This window comes from Pseudorca crassidens, chromosome 13, assembly GCF_039906515.1.
Source record: "Pseudorca crassidens isolate mPseCra1 chromosome 13, mPseCra1.hap1, whole genome shotgun sequence".
Taxonomy (NCBI): domain Eukaryota; kingdom Metazoa; phylum Chordata; class Mammalia; order Artiodactyla; family Delphinidae; genus Pseudorca; species Pseudorca crassidens.
This window is the reverse complement of record NC_090308.1, coordinates 20,247,113-20,265,497: the sequence shown is the minus strand read 5'-3', so window position 1 is coordinate 20,265,497 and position 18,385 is coordinate 20,247,113. Positions and strand designations below refer to the sequence as shown.

The 18,385-nt window shown below is 37.6% G+C and overlaps 1 protein-coding gene across 9 annotated transcripts in view; it reads left to right on the top strand.

Moving 5' to 3' along the window:
• UTRN (utrophin) overlaps positions 1 to 18,385 on the top strand; it is a 492,142-nt gene that overhangs the window by 147,056 nt on the left and 326,701 nt on the right. For all 9 annotated transcript variants that reach the window (XM_067701862.1, XM_067701864.1, XM_067701861.1 and 6 more), the window contains 5 exons: positions 1,341 to 1,428; positions 6,080 to 6,321; positions 6,485 to 6,665; positions 8,615 to 8,760; positions 9,424 to 9,636. In XM_067701862.1, coding sequence (XP_067557963.1) covers positions 1,341 to 1,428; positions 6,080 to 6,321; positions 6,485 to 6,665; positions 8,615 to 8,760; positions 9,424 to 9,636 — 870 coding nt within the window. The remainder of the gene's footprint in view (positions 1 to 1,340; positions 1,429 to 6,079; positions 6,322 to 6,484; positions 6,666 to 8,614; positions 8,761 to 9,423; positions 9,637 to 18,385) is intronic.

The window sequence follows — 18,385 nt, the reverse complement described above, 5'->3', positions numbered from 1 at the left end:
TGACCACCATCATAAAAAAAGTAGCCAAAAATCAGTTTGTATTAATTGCAAAAAGCAGGTAATAATTTTTCTCCAGTTTGACAGTGACTTTTTACATTGATAGTTTAACAAAGATTAGTGGTGTTTCGTAGAATCTCTTGTTCTTTCTTGATCTTTGACTATAAAAATGGTTGTTTTACTTGGTCACATTAGGGTTTGTGTGGATCAAAATAGGAGAGTTAAATTTATTTGATAGTGCTTACATTCGTAGACCCTAGAAGTGGGATTCTTCTCTAGGTTGTCTGGTTGAAGTAATGTGGGTTGCCTGGATGCTTTGATTGTGCTATTTTGGACACTATTTGAGTGGCTAGATAATTATCAAATGCAGAAATTTCAAATAGTGACTGTGTATACAACACATATGTGTGTATGTGTGTCCATGGTTTTGCTCAGCCCTTTCTAACTAATTCTGGAAGATCTTGTCTTCCCCTGTCTCTCAGATATAGGGACATTGAGAATATAAAATCTTAGAGACATAAATATTAAAATTAAGAGCGATTCTTTGAATATAAAGGATAAAATACTTTGCTTTGGGTCCTAAAGCATATTGTTATTGTTAAAAATTTATGTATGAATTATGCTGGTAGTTGAAGTTTGTGTTATACCCTATGCTTAGTGTAACACCAACAAATGATATTGGGCTCAAATTATTTCTGTCTTTCGTATTAATTAATTTATTTTTGTTTGGTGATCTCTGTCTTCATAGTTCATTCAGTTCATTTCAGTCAAACTGTTATTTTTATGGTGTGGAGTATAGTGAGGCCATGTATGTGAATAAATATTCTGGATCTAAAATACTAATTTTAATTACCTCCTCCTGATAGGAACTCATGTATGTAGTGTAAAAGTTTTTCTTCTTATAAAAGAAACCAGGGACTTCCCTGGCAGTCCAGTGGTTAGGACTTCGCCTTCCAATGCAGAAGGTGTGGGTTCGATCCCTGGTCGAGGAGCTAAGATCCCACATGCCTTGCGGCCAAAAAACCGAAACATAAAACAGGGGTGGTATTGTAACAAATTCAGTAAAGACTTTTAAAGATTTTTGTTTTGATGTAGAGCATTTTTAAGGAAACCAAAATTTTATATTGTTTGTTTGAATTTACCTTTTGAAATTTAATCATCTCTAGCGTTCTGGAGGGTAGCTTGAAATGGCATAGCTTTATCTTGGTATTTTCTTAGGTAAACTTTGTAACTCCCACCTAAGAGAGTGTGGGAGGGACATTAAATGTAAAAACTTCAGTAAGCATTAATACTATATTGAGAAGAAAGTCTGTACTATTCTTATATTGGGACTTTATTTTCAGGGATTAGAAAAGGAACAGATGGAAAGAAGTTCCAGACTCGATGAATTAAACCAAACCGGACAAATCCTTTTGGAGCAAATGGGAAAAGGTGAGAACCTTGATTTTTTTTTTTTTTTTTTTATATCAATACTTTGCCAGACATGTGGGAGTCAATTCTTAAAGCTACATCATCCAAGTGACCCATTACTCTGTTATAGTAGTTGATGATCTTTAGGAACAAAATAAGCTAAACCAAGGAAACCAGGTTTGGTACAGCAGTCGTGAAAGTCAAATGAAAACAGATAATTTCATTTTTTATAAACATTTCTGTGCTACAAGAGAACTCACAGAACTTAATTCTCATGCATTAGGTAGAAAGGTCCTACCAGACTTCACCGTGCTGGAATTTTTTGATGAAACTAGTTTGAGAAAACCAGTGATGTAATTATTCAAACATCTGTTTTACTGAAGAATTTGATCTGCTTTTCTAACTGAACTGAATCATATATCTGCATCCTTACATAAGCAGACTCTGGGCAAATTACACTCTGTAAAGAAACTTCTTCTACATTAATTATCCATGGCCTAGGATTTATTTCAAATGTATTGAAAAGAAGGAAAGGCCGGGAGAATCACCCAGTTGTGCTTTCATTTCGGTTCAACATTTCTGGTTTTAAAGCAGCAGTAGGATTACTGCTAACCACATGTAGAGAAGTAAAATACAGTACTGTAAAATTAGAATAATGGATAAAGTGGAATGACAGTGGGAAATGTTAAAAACCACTTTTACTCTCATTAACAAAAGGCAGACACTCCCCAAAAATGAGAAAATTAAACTGAACATACAGACCCTATTCAGACCAGTGTCCCCAATTCTAAGCTTCCCACCCTATCCTAAAAATTTTTAATAACAGATTTTTTTAAATAAATGAATCTCTGCACTCTGATTCTGCCACACCCACTAAAAGCTGACACAGACATGAATTTAATTCAGTTCATAGACTCATGAAATTACCCCACATCACCCAGATAAAGTCTGGTTTCCAAGCTACAGTGTCAATGTAGAAGTGAAGAATCTATGATTGTAACTAACATAAATTTAACACACAATTTATTGTAATTATTGAAGTATCTCAAGGGAAATCATATTCTCGCTCTGTCTCTAGGTCCTTTCAAATAAATACTTGAAAGAGTAATCTCCAAATGGGGTGTCCACACCCAGTAGTAAGACACCTAGCTAGGATGGAGTTGGAATGAAAATACTATTCTGTTTGGAAGGAAAGAAGGAGGAAGGGAAGAAAGGGTGGGAGGGAGAGAGGGAGGAGGGAAGGAAGAAATTAAGCTGTACAAAAGATCTATGACAGTGGTACATTGATCTATGACAGTGGTACATTTCCATAATTTCTAAATAAATGAACATATACTGGGCATATACATACTTTTGTGTATGTATGTGTGTGTGACCTCAGTATATACACAAAATAAATCAACATATTTTTCAAAAGGCAGAGGGAAAAATAATCCAAGCTTTTTTTAAAATGTGGTTTTCTGGGTTGGAGGAGGGTGATTGATCCATTAGGGACTCTAGGAAACTTTCTGGAGAGGTGGAAATATTCTATGTATTGATAAGTGTGTGTAGGTTTCTCAGAACAGCACAGTTCATGTATTTCAATGTAAGTAAATTTTACTTTAAGAAATGTGAAAATAATAATAATGATTAAATGGGTGAGGAGTGAGTAGGGTATATAGATAATTCAAGAATGGTAGAATGTCATTAATTACTGAAGCTGGGTAATTGGTACAGGACGTTCATTCTACTGTTCTATTTATTTGTATATATTTCCATTTTCTATAATAAAAAGTCAAAAAATATAGAGATTAAAAGCTACATTTTAGAAGATTCTCGTCAAACTAATATTCCTAATTCTGCCGTGGGTGTCTGTGGCTTTTGTCAAGGAGAGTTTCAGCAGACCTCCAAAGCACTTATTGTTGGAGTAAGGAATAGGGTTTATAAGAAAAGCCTTTCAAAGCAAGGTGAGAAAAAGAATCATATGTAAAACTGCTTGGCAAAAATATTAATCTTTACATTCCCCTGAGCCACTGGGTCTGTGGGGGAAAAAAAGTTCTTTAATGCAGGTAAAAATTTCAAATATAAATAACACCTTATCGGGCTTTCCTGGTGGCGCAGTGGTTGAGAGTCCGCCTGCCGATTCAGGGGACACGGGTTCGTGCCCCGGTCCGGGAAGATCCCACATGCCGCGGAGCGGCTGGGCCTGTTAGCCATGGCCGCTGAGCCTGCACGTCCGGAGCCTGTGCTCTGCAAGGGGAGAGGCCACAACAGTGAGAGGCCCGCGTACCGCAAAAAAAAAAAAAAAAAATTCAAATAATCTCAATGAATTTACCTTAAGGTAACTACATTTCCCCAATGCTGCCGAAGTAAAATTTTCTTTTACCACCTCCCTCCAAAAAGAATTCCCAGTATATCAACATATAAGCCTATGGAATTTGATGATGATCCTATGTTTTGTAAACATTTCCCTTGATTTTAATAGTGATAGATTGAAAAGCTAAAGTCAAGTGAGAGTGACAGGAATATGTTATACGTTATCCCTTCTAGAAAATTAATAAAAGGATGGGATATTGATTTTGGCTTTTGATTAGTCATCTAAGAGTTGGATGTCCTGTAGAAACAGCTACAACTTTGGATCTCTGGGAATAAAACAATTATTTTAAAAGACAATATACAGTTTTCCTTTTTGAAGATGTAAATTGTGCTTTATTTATTACTTGCCACTGGTCCAAACTATATCAAGCTTAGAGGAGGGAGATTTAAATTTTGAGAATTGGTTTGAAAGGGTAAATGGATACTGAAATATTGTCAGTGAATTAAAAAAAACTATGGAAGAAGTTTCTTCAGCTTCCCTAGTACCTAAAATGAGTACCTCTTACCGATTTTCTGGATTAGTGGTGATAATTTTCCATCTCAAAATTTTATTTGCCAGCTTAATTTTCTTTCTTGTTAATCATAAATTGTCCTGCCATGTAAATGAAGTGGCTGACACTATTCCTTTGCCCACTTAAAATAGAAATGACCTGGCAGGCGCACAGCCTAGATCTCCATTGCTCAGATTGTCAGAAAAGTGGTAATTTAGGACTTCCCTGGTGGTGCAGTGCTTAAGAATCTGCCTGCCAATGCAGGGGACACGGGTTCGAGCCCTGGTCCGGGAAGATCCCCCATGCTGCGGAGCAACTAAGCCCAGGCGCCGCAACTACTGAGCCTGTGCTCTAGAGCCCGTGCACCACAACTACTGAGCCTACGTGCCACAACTACTGAAGCTCACGCGTCTAGAGCCCGTGCTGTGCAACAAGAGAAGCCACCGCAATGAGAAACCTGCGCACTGCAACGAAGAGTAGCCCCCGCCCGCCACAACTAGAGAAAGCCCATGCGCAGCAACAAAGACCCAACGCAGCCAAAAATAAATAAATAAATAAATTAGTTAATTAAAAAAAAAAAGGAAAGTGGTAATTTAGTTAGTTTATGATCTCCATTAACAGGGATAATTGAACTTGGACTGTGGTGTGAATGTTTTGCCTAGGTGTAATATTCTATTACTTGTGTGATGGTGGACAGTTTACTTCAGCAATTGACATGGGTGATATATTCAGATTATGTAATGTCACGTTTGCATTTCTAATTTTCAGTGGATACAGTGTGTTACAGAAATTTTCAAAATTTGCATCATCTGTGGATCCTAAGTGACCTTTTGTTTTACATGCCTTTTTTTTCCCTTTAGAGCTCTCGTTACCCTGGATTTTGATTACATATATTTACAAAGTTTTATTGCTTCTGCTCTAATAATAAAGATGTTAAACCCATTTTTTCAACGTGCATGCTTTCCTCAGGACATCGATTCCTTTGTAGATTTCCCATACCTTTTCATAGTAATTTTCAATGATTCAATGGTATTTTATATTAAGAGAAGGACTATGATAAAACCTATTATTATATGTAACTTATTTCTGTGAACATTCTCTGCCTCTCAAAAATATGAGACAAAATTATGAGATGACAGTAATAAACATAATGGCATTTTGTTTCCTGGTGTGTTTCTAAAGTAGGTAATCTTAGCACTGCATTGATCTTTTGGCATTTACTGGTCTGTGTGTAGCATTCCCAGTAGGCTTGCTGATTCTTCTTGGGCCTAGCTACTGGTGTAGTATTCCTGCACTCACCAGATTGCTCCCAGCACTAGGAGTTCCAGCCATTCGTTTTGCAATTCCTATGACCTGTGGTTTGATCACAGGTCTCAAGCTGCCTCCTCCTTTTTCTAGCCAAGCTGTTTTTCTTGATGACAGAGGGTCTACCTTCTGACGTCAGAGCCCCAGACAAGTCCAGACAGTTCATTTTATTTCTCGTGCTCAGACTGGAAACTAGTAGAACAGTAGGTTGCCAAGTATGGAGACACACGTTCTGTAGAAAAGGCCGTGGCTGACACTCGACTGATGTGCTTTTTGTGTTGGCCATCCCCCTCCTGACCTGCTATTTTAAGCTCCCCCTCTCCCGTTTTTATCAAGGAATTAAACATAGTTATTTTTAAGTGCATCATTACAATGTTGTTGTGTTAAAAGGGACTTAAGGGAGTGATCACTATGTATGACGTTGCCTCATTATTTTGAATAGGTTAGAATGTTTGTAATAAATCCAAAACAAGTTTTGTAATAATTTATGAAGTGTCTGCTTATTTTTCATGTCTGCGTAGAAGGTCTTCCTACTGAAGAAATAAAAAACGTTCTGGAGAAGATATTATCAGAATGGAAGAATATATCCCAGCATTTGGAAGATCTAGCAAGAAAGATTCGGCTACAGGAAGATATAAATGCTTTTTTTAAGCACCTTGATGAGCTTGAAAAGACGATAAAGACAAAAGAGGAGTGGGTAAAACACACGCCCTTTTCAGAATCTCCCCAGCAGTCCTTGCCAAGCTTGAAGGATTCCTGTCAGGTAAAGACACAACCATCCAGAACATGACAGATTTCTATGTCCAGTCCTGTATTTAAAGAAGATGCTCCTTGTATCATGAACTTTAGGTTAATTCTGCTCTGATTAACTTTCTGTGAGGATGTTCATCTTCAGCGAATCATGTGGTCATATTTTCTCTTCATAGCAAGAATTAACAGACCTCCGTAGCCACCACCCCAAAATTGAAATGCTGCGTGCAAGCTGCTCAGCCCTGAAGTCTCAGCCTTCTGCCCCGGATTTTGTTCAGCGGGATTTTGAGAGCTTTGTGGGCCGTTACCAAGCTGTGCAACAGGATTTAGAGGAGCGTCACCAACAGCTCGAGAACGGTAGACCCATTCTGTTGCGTTTTTTTATTAGACAAGTCCACCATCTCCTTTCTCAGTTTGCCTTAGCTTAAAAATTACTCCCAATATTTAGACCTTTAGTACACTTGCTTGTTTTGCACCAGCCTCACTCTGTTTTCCTCTGTGCCTGGTCCTGTTCCAGTTCTTAAAGTACGCTCAGACTATTTCCTAGATTCACCCTTGTTTGTAAAAATGCAGACAGCTTTCATGTGCTGTTAAAATTGGGTTAATAGAACATGATGATTTTTAAAGAGTTTTTTTAGGGATGTTGTTTCTCCTTTTCACTGAAGGAGGCCAGCTGATAATCATTACTAGCAGGCCTAAAAAGAATGATCACTTGCTTCTGTTTGCTCAAAATGGTTAAAGTTTTAGCAATGCCATCTCCTCTTTTCAAAGAAATCGTGTTCCTCTTTCAAAGTCTGAAAAATTTTCAAGAGTTTTTACTTTTGAAATAAGCCTGGTTTGGGAAAGTTAACTGTTCAAGGTTTTGAAAGCTCATCCCTCATATATTATATTTTTTTCTCCTTGGCTTTTAAGTCAGGAATTGTGCTGTATTATGTAACATTATGGGGAGTACATGCTAAACAGCTACACACTTAACCATACCCTTCCTTGCAGCAATCGTAGGTTATGTAATGACTTGTAAGACTCTGTATGTGCATGGTAAGCAAATGTATCATGTTTCCTTTCTTCTGGAAAGGCATTTGGCCACCATACTCTTTGTTTATTGAATTCAGTTAACTTAGACTGTGAAGCGTTTGAGAGTACCTCCTTTTCAATTTGCTGTTACAAAACATGCTTTCATTTTTGACAAAGCAGTTTAAATGTTCAGTTTCTTAACTTTAAAACAATTGGTAAATTTATTTATTTTTGTTTTTAATTGTGGTAAAATATACATAACATAAAATTTACCATTTTAACCATTTTAAAGTGTAGAGTTCAGTAGTGGAAAATATATTCATATCGTTGTACAACCCATCCCCAGAACTTTTTTGTCTTGTAAAACCGAAACTCTGTACCCGTTAAACAGCAGCTCTTCATTCCTTCCTCCCTCCAGCCCCTGGCAACCACCATTCTACTTTCTGTTTCTATGAGTTTGACTAGTCTGTATACCTCACCTAAGTGGGATCATAAAATTTTTTGTTTTTTTGTGACTGGCTTTTTTCACTTATCCTCAAAGTTCTTTTGTGTGGGTTGCATGTGTCAGAATTTCCTTCCTTTTTAAGGCTGAGTAGTATTCCATTGTATGTATACACCATATTTTGTTTGTCCATTCATTTGTAGATGGGCATTTGGGTTGTTTCCACCCTTTGGCTGTTGTGACTTTTGCTGCTACTTGGTTTCACCTCTTTGTGCTTCAAATGAGTTGGCTTCCTCTCCACACAAGTGTTGCTTGTCTGTAAATTTGACATCAGTGGCTGAAGTAGACATCACTCCAGCTGCCTTGTGCAGCCGTTATTTCTCAGGGTACCTGTGCGACCTGGCTGTGGTGTTCAGCGTAACGTCCACCCCTCTGTGGGTAGCAGTTTGTCTACACGCCTGAACTTAGAGGAAGACTGGTTGAGGGGATCTTTGTCTCCTTTTATTCTTTGTGTAGCTGCTGGGGAAAAGGAGATTATATGAGACAAAAGGAACATTGTAGTACCATCTGCAGAGAGTCATTTCATCATGATGAAATGAAGAAAAATGATGGTGGGTTACTTAATATTTCAAACATCAACATCCGCAGGAATGAAGTCAGTATATGACTCTCAGAAATGCCAATGCAGTGATTTATTGTGTCTCTAACAGAGACCCTTTTTAATCTTAATTACAGAGTTTAACTTCTTATGTATTAGAATTCACTTATTAAATAGGAAGATTAACAGTATGTATAACAATATTAGTTTCCTGCCATTATTTTCTCAAAGTAAGTATTTTTCGATAAACAGAACTGAAGAGCCGACCTGGACGTGTGTATTTGGAAACATTGAAAACGCTGACAGATCTGCTAAATGATTCCGAAAATAAGGCCCAGATGTCTTTGAATGTCTTGAATGATCTTGTAAAGGTGGAGAAGGCCCTGCAGGAAGAAAAGGTAATATATATTATAGGTCCTAAGACCTGTAGACCTAAGAAGTTTAGGCTCATTTCTAATCTCTCGTATCACATATTTTGAAATATTTTTTCAGCTATTTAAAAAATATATCAGTTTTGGTCAAAATTAGTCAAACATTTCTTATATTTCTTATAATTTGAAGGTTAATCACTAATGTAGGACCGCAGCTAAAAGATAGTTATTAAATATTTTTAATAGAATAAAAGCATCTTTTCTCCTTCTGTTGTGACTAGCTTAAAATTCTCAACCATATAAAGTATCCTTAATGAAATGAAGACAATCGATTGTGTTGTTCTTTTACTGTATTGAATGAAAATGCTTCCCTGGTCATTTAAGATATGTGCCTCTGCACTATTTCGTCAGATGCAACAGATCCACCATGGAGCCCAGCACACTTGGGCCCTCACTGGGCCTGTTGTTCTGCTGGTTTTTAGTGCAGAGGATACATTGTGTCTAAACGACACACAACTCATGTAGCTGTGACTTTTTTGATTACACTTATTCTTTTTTCATGAGTTTTTCACAATCCTTTTTTGATCAAATTCTTTTAAAAAAGTGACTTTGACTGTTTATAGCCAGTATTATTACATCTGCACAGACAAATTATTGTGTGTATTTTTAATCTTGAAAACTGTTTTCCAGGCCGTTGATGAAATCCTAGAGAATCAAAAACCTGTACTGCATAAACTTGCAGAAGAAACAAAGGCTTTGGAGAAAAATGTTTCTCCAGATGTAGAAGAACTGTATAAGCAAGAATTTGATGATGTTCAAGGAAAGTGGAACAGACTAAAGGTCAAGGTTTCCAAAGATCTGCATTTGCTTGAAGAAATTACCCCCAAACTCAGAACTTTTGAGGTAAATCTAAAGGTGTTTAGGAGTTTAAGTTTATTACAGAGTAAAATAGTAACTATCAGTAACTAACTATTATTTGAGTATTTTGCATTCTTTCTGGCCCCATTTATAAATAAACTTAAGTTTATTTCGTACTTAAGTTGGCATGTGTAAATCCCAACCAAAGACATACTTGTAATGTGCTGTGGAACACATTTATCTCCTTTGGCCTTGCACAAAGGCTTCTTGGTAGAGGTCAACTGGATGGAGAGTTCCAGAGGAAAGGATAAATGTGAGGATGTAGGAGAAAGTGGTCAAAGTCCACGTCAGATGGGATAGTCAGAATTTTAACATTTCACCTGTGAGGAAGATGGAGAAGTGAAGTAGTGAAGTTTCCAAATCACCTGGTTTTCTAATAGAAAAGGTCTGGATGAAGAATGAACCAATCGCACCCTCTTCCCTACCGCCCCCCCCCCCAGTGCCTTTTACCTTGGTCTTTAGTGGGTTTTTTTCCTCCACTGATGTATCCCAGGGTATACTTCTCGTACAGTGCCTGGCACAGAGAAGGCACTCAATAATATTTTTCAGTGAGTAAAATGAGGTTAGTAATAGGAGATTTAGATTTGGGGATATATATATGTGTGTGTATATGTATATATTATATATTTGGATTTGAAGATTTTACATATATATATATATATTTGGATTTAGATCCCAAGAGAATATATATGAGATTAAATTTATGAATATGTATGAGACAAAATTTATGAAAATTATGTTTTAAAAATCAAAATCAGAGAACATGTGGTAGAAGCTGGTAGACTATACAGATCAGTGTGAAGAGATCCAGAAAGACCAGCAAGTGTGGTGATCACTGAACTTGGAGGGGAGCTCTTTGACACAGGAGTCAATGGGCAATTCCAGTTCATGACCAGGAGAATAAAGATGGCAAGAGCTCTGTGTGTGTGTGTGTGTGTGTGTGTGTGTGTGTGGTGGTAGTGGAAGGAAGTGGTTTTCTCTAAGTTTAAGCTGCAGTTTTACAGTGAGATCTCATTAGAACAAACCATTAATTTTGAAGAGGAGGGTTTTTTTTGTGGTTCAGTATTTTTGGCTCATTTAATTTTGTGAGTGGATCCACTTCCCCTTGTCTGTCTTCAACTGCAATTCTTTCCAACTTTAAAAACCCAAATTACCCTTATTCATAATTTAAAATTTTTGGTTATGATCCAAGCATTGGATTGTCAGTGGTTCTCAACCAGGGGTCATTTTCCTCCCAGAAGGACATTTATTAATGTTTGGAGACATTTTTGGTTGTCATACCTGTGGGGAAGGGAGGGTGCTATTGTCACCTTAGTGGGTAGAGGCCAAGGTTACAGCGAATGCACAGGAAAACTGCCACAATGGAGGAATTTTCTGGCCCAAATGTCAGTAGTGCCAAGGTTGAGCAATGCTGGATTAAGTATTTCCCACACAGCTCATGTAGCTGTGACTTTTTGGATTATACTTATTCTTTTTTCATGAGTTTTTCACAGTTCTTTTTTGATCAGATTCAAAGATCATTGCTTTGTTTTCATATTTAAATCTGAAATGTGGTTCGGGAAATTTACAGGTGAAGATTAATCTAATGGTTAATCTCCTTTGACTCTTAAAAGTGTATTTATTTTAGGGTTAGCTAAATGCATGCCAATATTTTAATATGGAAATTAAAGAGAACAAACATTCCTCCAAAACACAAAATAGAGTCCTGTGGTGATAGTAATCCAGATTTAGGCTTTACTGGGTTGTTACTAATGTAGCAAATCCAGGCACTTAAAGTGGCCAGTTGGAGCATATGCCACATTTATTTCCATTAAAAATATCTCACTTTAAGCACCTGTGTCTGGATATTTAGTTTTTTTTTTTTTGATTGCTTTTATTACAGTAACAGATTTGGAATGTAAATTACAAATTTTTAATTTATTTTTTGTTTCCTAACTACAAGATTGTTGATGATGTCAGTATTCCCTAATTCAACTTCTTTATTGAAATAGTTATTTCTAAAGAACATTTTTGCTCCTTTATTTGCTTTGAAGGAATTGCTTGTTACTTAATTACTCACAATTCACTTAGAAAAACTTTTACTTTTTCCCCTAGAGATAATTGCAGTAAATATTCATTTACAGGTTAAAATTGTTTTTCCCTTTTCAACGACCTGGTATCTTTTTTTTTTAGGCATTCAAGTTCTACTTTTCTTTAAGGCATGAAGTACAGTAGGTTTTTGATTCAGTGCCAATTTATGATGATGCTTCTTAGGAACAAAGTTTATTTTTAAAGTACATTTTAAATTATATAAGAAATACATAAATACTGCTCACTGAAGACGTTGAATAATCGAGAAGTATTGAGAGTGAGCATTTAGAGTTCCCTTTCCTCCCCAATACCATTTCCTTTCCTGGAGGCAGCTAACATTAACAGTGATCCTTGCCGAGGTTAACATACTCAAAGTCAGGAAGAAAAGTTCCTGAGTATTACTAATTCGAATCATTTTTTCCACACTGACAGAACCAGATGATACTGGAACTCCATGAGGGATATGTAAATAGACGGTACACAAATGCATGAGTATGGATTGGAGTATCAATCCCACTACTCAAAATAATAATGCTTTTCATTGACACAGCACATTTAAACTTTGAAAGTATTTTCATAGCTATGCAGTTACTTTTTTCCTACCATCCTACAATATTTGTCCGGCTATCTTGTTATCTGTTTATGTGCAAGTTTTAGTTTTCTGTTATTTGTTGACAAATAGTGTTTTCCTTATGTGCCTGCATTTCCTTTATCTACATGGCTGATTTCTTTTGTACAGGTAGAGGTTGGGCCAGCATTGTTATTCACAGTGTCATGCTCAAATATGTTCTTAAATTCTTCTTTTTTTATCTATTCCATGCCAAATTAATGACCTCACTTCCTGTACTTAAGAATTAAAATGTTAATTGGTGCTTTTAAAAACTCTCATGGAAAGACCTACCACTCCTTCCAGGAAGCAAAATATTTAAAAATACACAAAAAAGGTAATATTTTCACTGTTGATTTTACTGACATTACTTTCTTATGAATTATGGGGATTAAATATTATAAAATCCTAAGACGCTATTTATCACCAGCAATAATATTTTTGAATTCAGGGGCTGCAAGGGTAGGGTATTTCATATTATTGCCTTTCCTGTATTCAGTGTCCCCTGCAGGGTCGTATAACCATGAAATTGTGAAACTGTCCTCAAGGCTCGCACAAAACTCCCTTATATTGGTATTTACCAATGCTCCCTCCTCTTTGGATCGCCTCTTTAGCCCCTTCTTCTGTTTGCAGACTTTCGTGTCATCTCTTGCCCTGATAATCCCATTACCCTTTAAATCTGACTCCTGCTTGCAACCTCTCCTCTCTTGCATTCACTGTCTACACTGATGCCAGTTGTATTTCTGGAAAGGATCTGGTTGTCTTTGCCATAATAGTACAAAGTGCTCTCATGAACATCTCATAGCTCCTGCCCTTTCCTCGCCCTGGAGCCCTGTCCGCATCTTCTCCTGTGCACTGCTTCGGGTGGGGAGACAGTGTGGTGGGTCACAAAGAATACATTGGACAATTGCCTTTCTCCGGAAATGTCATTTACTTGCTAGGAATTCACAGCCTCCTCGGCTCATCCTTTAAGTGTTAGCTGCTTCTACAAGCAGTCTTTGGTCTTACTCACCATCACACCTGCAGCTAATTATTCCCTTTTCTTCTACACGTTGTTTACACCTTCCCAAGAACCCCGTCTCAGGCCAGCTTTTATTATGGTGAGACCTGCCTGTCTGTCCTCCCCCAGGGCATGAGCTCTTTGAGCACAGGAACGTTGTCTGGTGTACTGCAGGTGAGCGGATGTGAAAGGCTCTGCCTTGCAGGTGCCTACAGACATCATACACACGCGTCGTGTCTAATGAGGTTGGACCTATAAAATCTAAATGCCCAGTTGTCCTTGGCAGGACACCCATGTAGTCATACCTCTTCCTTCGGTTGCTGAGCAAAGACACACACTGAACACTCTGTGTTCTCACGCAGAGTGGGGAAGGGGACATGCTGGAGCTCTGAGACATGCAGAACCAGGTGTAGAAATTACTTTGGAACACATTTCAGGGTAAAAACCCAATGGTAAATATTTTCTAACAAAAATATGCAGTATAGCTGATTTAATTCTTTCTAGGTAACATGTAACTGATAGAATGATCTCATAAGAGTTTTTTTTTCTCATTCTGAATGCATTTTACTTTAATAAAGGGAATATTGGTGCTTTCTGAACCTTAAATTTAAGAACTCTGGTGGTTTCTGCTAAATAAATGTAGTAGCAAAGTCACTGTTGGCCTTCCTTACTAAGCAAGGGAACACTTTTTAGAGTGTTTTGAGGTTAATGAACATTATAAAACAAACAAAACCCTACTGCCTTAAAATACTGTTTTAATTCGTTTGCCTATATCTTGGGTTAGATATTGGCTGCTTAAAAAGCTGTGGACATTCCAACAGATGGGGGAGGAGCAAAATAAAATGCCAAGAATTTAGCTGTAAATAAAATCCTGGGAGGAAGTTGTGTACCTTGGAATCTTATTGTATTGAATCCAGAGTTACCAGGCTTCAGATTTCCTCTATCCCTGGCTCAGGGGCTGGGGGCTAGGAGATGGGGTGTGTGGGGTTAAAGGAATTGTTTTAATGACCTCACATTCCTTTTCTGTGACCCAGCAGCAGGTGTTGCTCATCCAAAGTGCTTAGAAATCAGCGCTTTTGAGCAGTGATGGTCAATGTAGCATTTTGACCCCTCCAAACAAGAGTGTTCCATACTTTGGTTTTCAAAACTACCATATTAGTCATTTTATATTTCTTTGAGAATTTATGAGTATAAATAGGAATGAGAAATGCTTACCCTAGATTAGTACTTACAGTTTGTTGTTGCATGTGAAATAATAAGAGACATTTATTTTAGAAATTTACTAGTATTTTAAAGTTTTTCGTATTGCTCTAAAAGAACTGAAGTCTCCCCAGAGAAGATAGAAAGTTAGAAATTACCCAGTTTAAATATCTCCATATATCTCTATTCCTGTATTCATTCTGCAAGTTGATGTAGATGGTGAAAAAAATTAAATACTCATTATTGTGCATTGGAGCCTCCTAAGTGCATCAGCTGAGTGGGTTTTAAATGGGCAGAGGAACGCTCTTCATGTGAGCACCTTCACTTTCTTTGTAACCTCCTTGCTGTACAATTGACCTAAAGATGAGCAGATTCTGTTTTTTTAAAAAGCACAGGAAACATCTGCTGCAAGTGGATTGAGATAATATTTTCCTTCTAGGGAAAGAGGAGATACTAGAGGGCAGGGCAGAGCTGTCTGTCTCCTGCATTTACCTGCACACAAATGGCTGCTAGTAGTGATCTTAGTGATCTAAAAACCTTTCCCGCGCTCTGTAGCCACAGGGTAGGGATGCCTTGTGAAGCTTCTGTTATCAGGCATTTCTAGAGTTTGGGCCTTTCCTCATGTACTTGGCTTCCTTCTGCTGAGCTGAATTTAGCCGGGTCTAGTCAGAACTGTCATAAGCAGTAGTTCTCTCAAACAGCCACTTTTGAACAGTTATGTGATGGAACAAGCATTAATGTTGGCAGCATTTAAACACATTAAACGGATGCTTATGCAAATATGTACTCACCCTGGCTACTCATTCCTATGAAGTGTCTGTTAGGAATAGACACCAGAACCTGAAGTGGTAATTCTTTCATGGGGTTAATCTTGGTATACTACCAAGATTAACTTGATTTTGTAGGTCTGAGTAATACTAGCTACCATTTACTGCATACCTGCTCTGTACCATCTCTGTTTTTCAAAACAATCAGGCGAGGCAGTTGTTATTATTCCTGTTTTATAGGTGAGCTATGGAAGCTCCCTGAAGAGAAATTGAGAAATTAGTTTCTCAAGCCCTCATGGCCGGTAAGGTGCTGGACTACGTATTCAGACCTTGGTCTTTCTTTTCACGGAGCACACTGCCTGTCTTAGAACTCAGTGTGGTCAGGATTACCTGCAGGATTTTTAGTCATGAAAACACTTTTCTTACTCCTCTCTGTTCCCTTTGTTCCTATTGAGATGATCAGTTGGTCTACGTGGTTTGTGTCTGTTGCTTCCCTCTTTCTTTCTTCTCATGCTTCACTGTAAGAGGAGGGGCAGGTGTGTGTGAATTGTGTGTGCTCACAAGGGTCTGTATGTGTCTGAAGGAGGGAGGAAGGGGATAGATGCCATAAAATTTCCTCTCCTGTGCCAGTGATGGGGCTCACTGAGGCTTCTTGCTTCAGTCAAGGCTGATTGTGGTTAAAACCTTCTTGGAATATAATGCTTCCATATAAACTTCAAAAATTCTTGGCCCAGCAGACTATCCATTTTCCTTATTCCAAACTAGATTTAATGAATTGCCCAGTTACACGGCAGTAATGCTGCCTTGCATTCTTAAACAGTTCAGGCTGGAGATTAACAGTGCACGAAGTGGTAACAAGTTAAATGGACAGTTAAAAAGGCCCTTTATGAACTCTACAGATACATTCGTACTTTCTCTGTTTTTGCACTTTTATCTTTTACACACCCCACTCCACCCTGCCCTGATCATGTCTTCCTAAGCAGTCTTCTAGGATAAGATCTGAGAATGCTGGAGCAAACCCAGAAGAAGAGATATGTCACCAGTTGAAAATATATAAGAGTAGTGTGGGTGTGTGAGAATAGTGACAGACAAGCTGAAGAACAGAGGGAAAGGAAGCTTGGGGAAAGTGCACAGTGTGACTGAAAGGGCTTTCAAAGCTTGCTTGGGAGAATGGGAACAAGGAAGTGCTTGCACAGGGTGGTATAACATGAAAAGAGTAGACAGAAAGGCCCAGCTATATAAGCACTTTTTGCTTCCCATGTTCATCAGAGAATGACCCTGCAAATTAGAAAGTGGAGAATGGTCATTATTGAGGGTGCATTAGAGCCTGAATTATGAGTTAGATGGAAAAACGACGCAGTCCTTCAGATGCCTAAGTCTACATCCTGAGTAGCGTGGGATTTTACCCATGATCTCAAGGTCCGATTATGCAACTTGTGAGGAAATTACTAGAAAAAAATGGAGATGGGTGAATGTCCTAAATAAGGGGGAACATTATTTTCTAGAAGCTAAAGACCTGAAGTAAGCTTGATGTCAGTTCCTGGCAACGCTGTAAATGAATGATCAACCAGAGATCTTCCATGTGCTTAGGAAAGAATGTGGTGGTCACCAGGAGTCAGCATGGATACCACTCAAAAGCCTTGTCCGAACTCATTTCCTAAGTACTGCTTGCTTTTATCTATTTTTTGGAGGAGGGTTACTAGATTATTAGATAATACAGATTCATAGTCTCACATTTCATGTGTGCTCATTTAGTTCAAATAATGCTGACAAACTATCATTTTGGGTAAATCTTGATATCAGCAAAGTATTTGAGAAAATCTCTTATAACCTTATCAGAAGGAAGTGGAAAGCTACTTAGATGCTAGAATTATGTTGATTCCCATGTTTTGAAAACGAAGCTAAAAGTTTGTTGGTTAATGAATGAGATGGTGTCCTCATGGGGGAATGCTCAGATAGGCACTGTAATTGGCCTTATTTTTCATCTGGAAAAAAACCCAAAACCCAACCCAAAAAAACCCAACAGAAAAAGGATAGCTCACTGTCAGATTTGCAGATAAGAGAAAGCTGGGAGGCACAGCTGATAAGAAAGTGGAGAGACTAAAAATTCAAATCATTCTGTTGGCTTTTTATTGTAGTGTTAACTAGTATCGTTAACATAACAAGGCAAAATTTAATATTTATAAATATCAAGTTCTGAATTTATTACAGATGTCAGTTAAACAATATGGGATAGGGAAAATGTACTTTTGAGGTAGTTGTGTGAATTTTGGAGTTTTAGCTAACCATAATATTATGAATAATATATATCTAAACAAATTTAAAAAAATGAAGGAAACAAAACCCAACTCTACAATAAGAAAAATAAAACTGAAAAAAATTTAGATGGCATTTTCTGAATGTAATATCGATATGTGAAATACCAGTTAGGTTCCATCTTCGTCATTCATTGCAACATTTTAAGGATAAGAGTACTTGGTTCTCGGTGGCATATTTTAAGTACATTAAAAAGTTGATGTAATTTTCAGAGCATGTTGATCAGTGTTGATTGCAGTATCTGGGTATCATGTACTAGAGCATCATGGAAAGAATTGGGAGTGTTTAATCACTAAAAGACTAAGGGAAGACATAGTGGCTGCCTTCCAATCTGAAGGTTATTTTTGAATAAGATAGTTAATTTATTTCCATTCCTAGGGAGGAATGAGAAGCAAATAATTGAGGAAAATACAAGGAAACAAATTCAGCTCAATGCAAGGGAAAATAACAAATCAGACTAACCAGTGATGGATGGGGGACCTTGGAAAGAAATGACCATCACTTTACTCTAGTTTTGGAGCTCAAGTTGGACCTAATTATTTGCATTCTTCAAGGTCCAGTTCCAGTGTTACTACCTGTCTGAAGTCTCATTCTTTCTGCAAAATGTTCCCTTTCTCATTCCCCCCAGTACCACGCACAGTAACTGGATTACAGTGGGTGCTTAGTAAATGTTGAATGAAAGAATGGAGCTGGGTGGTGGACCATACTGGGTTCTTAGATAACAAGGCATCGAACCGCAGAACTAAGAAAAATCTATTGTATTCCCTCCACTGT